Below are 8,330 nucleotides of genomic sequence, written 5' to 3' on the forward strand. Positions count from 1 at the left end.
CTCTCTCACTTTATACAAAAACGCAAATGTATAAAATGCGTGAAAATTGTATATATACAAATATTTTCGTTCCCCTCTCCCAGATCTCGCTCACCACTCTCCCAAATCTCGTTCGCTCACTTGCCTCTCTCACTTTATACAATTGATCTTTTTGTATATGTATACCAAAGCAGATTATACAACTGCTTTCTTTTGTATATGCATAGCGAAATATACATATTTATGTTTGCTATAGAGCGCAATTATGCAAACTTTGCTATAGCATACAAATATGAATTTTGTGTTTGTTATATGTGAAAGTTGCTCTTTTTAATTTACAATAAGAGATCAAAAGTGAGAAGGGAGACGTGAGAAGCAAGTATAAGGCAAAATAATTGCACAACAGATGGAGCCAAAGTTATATTCATACTTTTTAGCTTTCAACTTTATGTTATTGTGGAAATAGTTTTTTCCCTTCTTTATTTCTTCCAACTTTTGCTAGTGGTAATATTTTTTCTCCGGATATGGACATTATAATGTACCAATCATGGCTTTAACTGAAAATGATAATTAGTAAAGCAGATTCACTATAATGAATTTAGTCTGTCAAAAAAAAGTCATATTTTTATATTTTAAAATAATTCATATATTCTTAATGAAATAATTTACGATCATATAAATAGTTAAAACTTATTTCACAAGTTTTAAAAGTCTATCTATTTTTTTTATATTTCGTAAATAATTAAATGATGTCACATAAATTGAGATGAAAGAAGTAATAATATAGTATTGAAAATCTAAATTTAAGGAATAATATTTAATTTGTTTGATTAATTTCTATTTAATAAAGTAAATAAAATTAACACAATATAATGAATTCAAAATTTATCTAGAAATTAATCGGCGCACACAAACATAAGGAAGTAGTTATAAATTATAATAGAAAAATAGAAACACACTAGCTGCATTATTTTGTTTCTTTTGGAATATATAAACGACAGGCGAGAAGTCTCTGTAACTTTACTCTTCTCTGAACACACAAAGCAATAACTCTCATTCTCATCTCCCAAATCTACACCCTTCTCCTGCTGCTGCAACTACCACTGCAAATCTCAGACTTACAACTCATAATTTTTGTAATTTTTTAGTTCAGCAAAATGGGAGGATCTGGAGGAGGTATAGTAAGCTTACTCAAGGTCATAATCAGCAACTTTGATGTTCTTGCTGGGTATCTCTTCTTCCTCAATCTTCGCTACCTACTCCTTTTTCTTAGTATTTGTGTTTTTTTCCCTAGTTAATTCATAGATGATGGACCAATTTAGGAGTAATTTATTCTTGTGAAGCTAATTTTTGTTTTCTCTTGTGCGTTTGAAATTGCAGGCCGGTGGTTAGTTTGGTGTATCCTCTGTAAGTGGGTTCACACTTGCTGATTTTACTCTTCTTTTTTTTTTGCCTTATGGCTTCATATGTGATGTTTTGGTACTGGGTTTTGGGTTATTGACAGGTATGCTTCAATTAGGGCTATTGAGACCAAATCCCCCGTGGATGATCAACAATGGCTTACATACTGGATTTTGTATTCTATGATTACACTTTTTGAGCTGACGTTTGCCAAGCTTATTGAATGGTAATTTTTGCTCGGTTGAGACTTGTATATTCTTTTCGGTTGGTCTTTTTCAAATTCCGTGAGAAGGAGAAGTAATTGTCTGTTTATCGCTTGTAGATGGAGCACTACGATTGTTCTCCTTTTGGGGATTTATGTTCTCCATGGTTATTTCAATTATTAAATTTGGCTTTCCTTAGGTTGGGATGAGATGGAAAAACAGATGATAGTTGTGAATAACCTTTTGTGACTTTTCGTAATCATGAAGCCTTTGAGCATTTCATTTCCAAATCTAATTTGGTTCCATCCTAGTCTCTAAATATTTGTCATAGAAGAATGCAGAGACTTTGAATTACTATACACTTTTATGTGATGATGTGACGCCGATTTTAAGTTTTACTAACTTGGTAGATAGAGACTCAACACTAGGTGATTTTTTCCCATCTATCCAAGCCTTGATGGACATAGTTACTTGGTACAAGTCTTGGTGAGAGGTAGCAGGTATCCGTGGAATTAGTCAAGGTGCGCACTAGTTGGCTCTGACACAATGGTTATTAAAAATCAAAAAAAGTTTGGTGTTATAGATTGTCGAACAAGTGATGAGTGATGACACACTACCTAAGGAATAGAAAGATCATCTCCTGATTGCAGTTTGCTATTAGGAGTAGGAATAGTAAGTCAACAGTCCTTCAACAAATTATAGTCATAGAAAAAATGGGGTCACAAAGTAATTATGCTTGAAACATTGTTAGGCCAGGTGAAAATGATTCTGATGGTTAAGTAAATGTTCCTCTGAAATCATATACAGTGACATCTTGGAGCAGCTGTCATGATTGACAAAAGTTTTGAATGGTTACCAAGTGGGCTAGTACTCATATAGTGGAGTCTTCACTAGTGTATTTGAAGCAAGAGCAGTGATCTTAATAACTATCTGTTTGACAATTTCTTGTGAATATGGTTGTATAAGAAACTGGATTGTCAAGATAAATGCAAAAATGAGTTGGTGATCGTGTAGTTGACCTTACCTTGGTTGAAATGATATGTTGGAGCACAAGGTACTTTCATATTGAGCTAAGGTTTGGGACACTTTCTCCCCCTCACCCACTCTTCCTTTTAACTATGGGTCATGTTTCTCATCATATTTGTCCCTTTCTTTCGAACTCATCATATTTTCTGAAGAAGCCCATTGAACACTGAAAGGAAAAAGTGAGTAAAACGGATTGATAGAAACACATTTGTCTGGCATGGTACATGAGTTTTTTCTTATATCAGTTTGCTTCTAGTGAGTTTAGATGTTCACTAAATCTTTTCCGAATGCCAGATCTGGATTTTTTTCATTATATATTTTATTCACTTTCTATGTCAGGCTTCCTTTCTGGTCATATGCAAAACTGATAGCGACCTGCTGGTTGGTCATACCTTACTTCAATGGTGCTGCGTATGTGTATGAGCATTATATTAGGACTTATATTGTCCAACGAAAAGCAGTTAACATCTGGTATGTGCCACGAAAGAAGGATGTCTTTAGTAAGCCAGATGACATCCTGACTGCTGCGGAGAAATACATAAAAGAACATGGAACCCAAGCATTTGAGGAGATGATCCACAAGGTATGATAATCAGTTCGCTGTGTTATTTATATTTTGAGGAAATGTCAGACTCATAGAAACCAAATTTATATTTTGAGGAAATGTCAGACTCATGGAAACCAAGTGACTTCAGGTACTGAAACTGCAAAATTCATGTTTTCAAGAACTGGCTCATTTCATTTTATTTCCCTGCAGGCTGACGGAGAACGAAAGACCCATACCAGCAATTATGTGTTTTATGATGACGACTACAGATACTGAGCCTTGATCACTACAGTTCTTTTTGTTTGGTTTCTGCTGCTCCAGTACTTTAGGAAAGGCAGAGATCTATCTGATGTTGTAAAGAGGTGCCCTGAAACTGATGTTTGGTCTTTCTCCGTGTGGACTACTATCTTTGGTTTTATAGAGTTTTTCGCAATCCTCTAACCTATGTATGTTATAAACTAATACTACTCATCCTTGTCACCGAGTCTTTTCTCCTAGATACTGTCTGTAATTGTTAATTTCAAGCAGTTTGTTAGTGATAATGAGAATCGTCGCTCTATTTATCTTTCAGCTGGATTAGGAGATTTCATCACATTCAAAACTTTGGCTTTCTATTACTCTGATCACTAACGAAGTCTGAGTGGAGTTGATTGTTTGCCTGACTTAACGCAACTTTTAAAATACGCAAGCGAGTGCTGCGTTGTACTCCCGCTTGACACAGGAAACTGGAGCAGCCTGAAAGTGTATTAGGCACTTGAACTTTTCAATAATGGTCTTCAACTTTTCTTTGTTACTCGATGATCCTTTTGTTTGTCAATCTAGAGAGGTATTGGGACCTTTGGTCAGATAAGTTGATTAACTTTTTGGTAGACGTTGAAGTTGGTTTAAACATAGTGGTAGAAAAAGACAAAAAATTTAGAATATCTTGCAAATTAAGTATCAACAAAATAGAATATCTTGCAAATTAAATACCAAGTGACTCAAAAAAATAAAATAAGAAGTTGGTTTAAAGTTTAAAAATAGTGGTAGAAAAAGACAAAAAAAAGAATAATTATGGGGGCATTCCGAGAATTGAACTCGGGACCTCTCGCACCCTAAGCGAGAATCATACCACTAGACCAAATGCCCATCTTGTTATATTGTTTTAAATAAACAATTTGATTATTGTAGAACGTTGAAAGAAGATATACAGTAAATCCCAATTGGTTTGATATTGAAGTTCAGTTTACCCAATGTTTTTAAATTTGTCTTGATAGTTCATTTTTATTTTTATAAAAGAGAACCACTCATTAAACATGCATTACCTTAATACCTTGTATCATGTCATACAACAAACCATTCGATGTGGGGTGTCCCAAAATTGACAATTTTTAATTTTGTACAAATTAAATAATTTAAATCCATTAAAATCTTCAAATTCTAAATATTAATTGATACAATATTTTCTCTATCAAACAAACTATTCAATCATTGCTTTATATCTAATTCCATTATCATAAATTCATCACTATATTATACTAGTCAATAAAATATATATGTTTGGCTAAATACAATCATACATCATTATGGAATGAAAGGAGTAGTTGTTATTCAACATCTTTTTACAAATTCTACATCTAATTATTCCAACCTTGGAATTTAGTATGAAATATGTTAGTACTATTACACTGTGGAAATTATTACACAAAAGAAGGATCTAAAGGCCCGCCTCTCTCTATAAGCAAAAGAGAGGAGAACATTCTATTTCTTTTCACAAAAGATCCTTTAGCGTAATAAATTGTTAAAGAGGTAATAATCATTTAGCTTGATAAATAAATGCTAAGAGAAGAGAAGAAAACAATGTTAAAATCGATTGAAAAATAATGTGACTCCGCAACTACTATTTCCCTTATTTTAATTTATGAAATACATTTTCAGTCGACATAAAATTTATAAAGAAAAAAAAATTGGATTTGAGATCTTAAAACATGTACGTACAGTAATAATATTTCTATGACTACAAATATTTATGTCATAAATCATTTTTGAAAGGTAATATACTTTTACTATATCAATTTATGTGTCAAATAATTCAAATTTGATCGTAAATTTGGGAATGGAAAAATTTAGTTTTTTGAAATGAAATTACATATTTGAAAATTGCGTAAAAAATATTATAATTCAAAATATTTAAAAGATATATATATATATATAAAAAAAATTACAATAAAAGATGGAGTTGTTTAAATGTTAGAAATATGCCAGAAAAAGTAATGTAAAATAGGAAGGTAGATAACAAACCCAGGTGGGAATAAATAGGCGGGAAGTTAGTTGATTGGAGAAATAACTGAGAAAAACAGAAAAGGTAACAGTAGTGCCCCACTATCTTGCCGCAACAGATTCATATTTCGTTGACTACGTGGCATCAACAAAGGTATAATTTCACCATTGAACCACCAAATAAGAAAAGAATTCCCTGCTACGTATATTTTTCATTTCGATCACACGCAATAACTTACGTACTGCTCACAGTTAAAGGAGACAGAGAGAGTAAAAACCACACTAATTTCCTCACAAAACTCTCTGCCAAATTCTCATTTCTCTTCCGCACCTTCCGATCCGACAAATTTTGCTTATAGAGAAATCTGAGGCTTCGCTTTTGCTATCAAATCGAAAATCTACGCTTCTGAGTTCTGTTCGTTCCTCTAATTCTTATGAATTTTTCCAGAATCGACCTCGGTTGACAGTGAGTGTGCTCTTTAATTACCTGTATTGATCTTAGTGGAAGCACAAACTATGAGTTTCGTTATCATTTTCCTTGAGTTTTGTTTACTAAATTAACGCTGTGTTTCTGTTAAATATACTGTTCAAACGTGTGTAAATTGGTTCGCATTGACATAAACCCTAGCTCCTTGTTGGTTCTGATGCTGTTTTTCTGCTGAATTTTGAACGGAAATTATAGGTGTGTGTTTTTTTTTGGTATAATGTTTTTACGTGATAATGATATGTATTCGCGATTATAGTTTAGGGAGTTGTGTTGTTGAGTACTATTAAATAGGACGCGGATGTTGTCATGAACAGTAGTAGTTCGGGATATTCAAGGAGGTTTTGCTTAGATTTTAGATGTAATTGCTACATGCTAGGATATTTTGTTTAAATGTAGTTGATGCAACTAATTTGTTTGATAAGGTGATACTACTAGTGGAAAGTAATCTTAAATCATTTTTTTTCGGAAAAAAATGTCATTTCTTAATAGTTCGTGTTGAGATGCTTCCAAAAACCATTTTCCTTATTTTATGCTTATTCATGTTTATTGGTTCTTCTGAAATAGTTTGTATGATATTAGTATCCTTACTCTCTTGTACGTAGTCATCCTATGGAGGAACTATGGGGGCTCTTTTGCCAGCTACCAGATGTTTGGTATTGTCATGATCAAAGTGCTAGAGTTCATATAACAGCTTAATGAACAACGTACAGAGGAACAGTCTTGGAGAGAGGAATGTGGAACAGGTGATGTTTATTGCTAAATTTTTCTGTTTATTGCTGCTTTAGAATAGAGCAGATATTGAAGAAGGGCAAACAATTAGTTTCACTGTAACAGCTCCACATTGTGCTTTCCTAAAACTCCTTTTCCTCCAGGAATAGGTCTTTTTTGAGAACAAAAAAACTCTCACACCATTATGAGAAAGTTGGCTTCTTATTGCGAAATAACACTATAAATGTTTGTATCATTTAGTCAATAAAGGAATAGAATACAAACTGCAGGTAATAGAAGTACAGTAATCCTTCTGGCTCACCTAATCATGCAATGAATAGAACCATGACAATGATTACATCAACACCTATGTTTTTGCTTTCAGACCTTTACATTATATTTGTTTATCAAGACGGATGATGCAAAAAGAGAGAAGGTTCCTTGCAAATTCATATATTAACAACTGCTCCCAATACCTGCAATAAGCAGCAGTATATCCATTATGACCATAAATTTAAAATTAGAAGTCAAACTTTAGATAACATAAAGGATCCTTAGCTATTTCTTTTTCTGGTGGCTCCACCACTGATACCTATTTACTTTACTGCATGTTACTAATTGATTTACTTGTAAAACGACCAGTTTGCTTCTTTTTTTCCAGGAGAACATGTAATGTGATTATCTTCTGTAGATATCTAAAAAAGTTATTCTCTGTTAAAAAGGAGATAAAAGCTAGCATTGCTGTCACAATTAGATCCATTTTGAGTGCCATATTTTAGCACATAATTTCTTGGTGTGGAATGTCAGATAAAAAGAGCTTATAAATTTGCACTATTTTTGTTGTAGTCTGTCTTCCACTCCTGCATTAGCAAAATAATAATCCCTTTGTTCCATGCTGTATATAGAACTTTCCTTTTCAGTTCAATTCCAAATTGATTTTAGCAGAAAATTGTCAGTTATATTATACTCCACAAATAGTTACATGGATTCCATGTTCACTCTTTTGAACAGACTTCTTTCCCTGTTTCACTTTAGAACTCTAGAAACTAAGATTTGGACCTTTAAGTTTCCCTTGTTAAATAGTGGAAAATTTATAGTCTCGTAATAACCATACAAATCAAGATTATTAATTTGAGGAATAAGGGAGTATCTGTTGCTGATACGGTTAAATTTTTATATATGATTTGCTTGTTATCTTCAACCTACAGATCCTTGTTTTTGCAACTTGCAGGCCATTACAGCCTTAAAAAGAGGATCATACCTACTGAAGTATGGACGCAAAGGAAAGCCAAAGTTCTGCCCTTTTCGTCTTTCTACTGTATGAACTTTGCATTAGATTGTTCATTATTTCCCAATCATTTTGCATGTTTTTTTCATCAACTTATATTAAACTGATGGGGTGAAATAAATGTGGTTGGGTTTCCAATCCTTAAAGCGTAGGTTAGGGAAAGCTCAACACTTTCAATTTGATATTTCTTTTGTTCAAGCTACATGGTTTCTTGATGTAATTGCTTTTCCTATACTGTGATATCTTTCTCTTGCCAAAAGAGAGGATTGAGTTGAAGTTAAAGTGTTAGAACTTGGTAAGAAGAATGTGTAGAGCATCCTAGGCACCAGGCCAGCTCTATGCTTCTTTCTTTGTTCTGCTGCTTCTCCCCTCCCTCCCTCTCTCTCACGAGTCACGCCTCCCCCCCCCCCCCCCCCCACACAGGGAGACTCT

At 33.4% G+C, this 8,330-nt stretch overlaps 2 protein-coding genes and 1 non-coding gene across 6 annotated transcripts in view; 2 read left to right on the top strand and 1 right to left on the bottom strand.

Annotated features, from left to right (window-relative positions):
• Nucleotides 1-942: 942 nt before the first annotated feature.
• Nucleotides 943-3,732, top strand: LOC102590496 (HVA22-like protein a). The gene is made up of 5 exons (XM_006364126.2): nt 943-1,207; nt 1,360-1,386; nt 1,484-1,606; nt 2,949-3,192; nt 3,367-3,732. Exons 1-5 carry the CDS (start codon nt 1,137-1,139, stop codon nt 3,430-3,432), a joined length of 531 nt encoding a protein of 176 aa, XP_006364188.1. The 5' UTR covers nt 943-1,136; the 3' UTR covers nt 3,433-3,732.
• Nucleotides 3,733-4,212: 480 nt separating this feature from the next.
• TRNAP-AGG (transfer RNA proline (anticodon AGG)) lies at nt 4,213-4,284 on the bottom strand. The gene has a single exon. It is a non-coding gene; the product is annotated as a tRNA-Pro (tRNA).
• Nucleotides 4,285-5,563: 1,279 nt separating this feature from the next.
• The window catches only part of LOC102590844 (uncharacterized), an 11,138-nt gene continuing 8,371 nt past the window's right edge, over nt 5,564-8,330 (top strand). For 2 of the 4 annotated variants that reach the window (XM_015303835.1, XM_015303834.1), the window contains exons 1-3: nt 5,564-5,881; nt 6,505-6,645; nt 7,842-7,928. In XM_015303835.1, coding sequence (XP_015159321.1) covers nt 6,598-6,645; nt 7,842-7,928 — 135 coding nt within the window. In that variant the 5' untranslated portion in view covers nt 5,564-5,881; nt 6,505-6,597. The remainder of the gene's footprint in view (nt 5,882-6,504; nt 6,646-7,841; nt 7,929-8,330) is intronic. The other 2 variants (XM_006364127.2, XM_015303833.1) reach the window with 2 other exon arrangements.

The sequence above is a fragment of the Solanum tuberosum genome, unplaced genomic scaffold, assembly GCF_000226075.1.
Source record: "Solanum tuberosum cultivar DM 1-3 516 R44 unplaced genomic scaffold, SolTub_3.0 scf00482, whole genome shotgun sequence".
NCBI classification, from domain to species: Eukaryota; Viridiplantae; Streptophyta; class Magnoliopsida; order Solanales; family Solanaceae; genus Solanum; species Solanum tuberosum.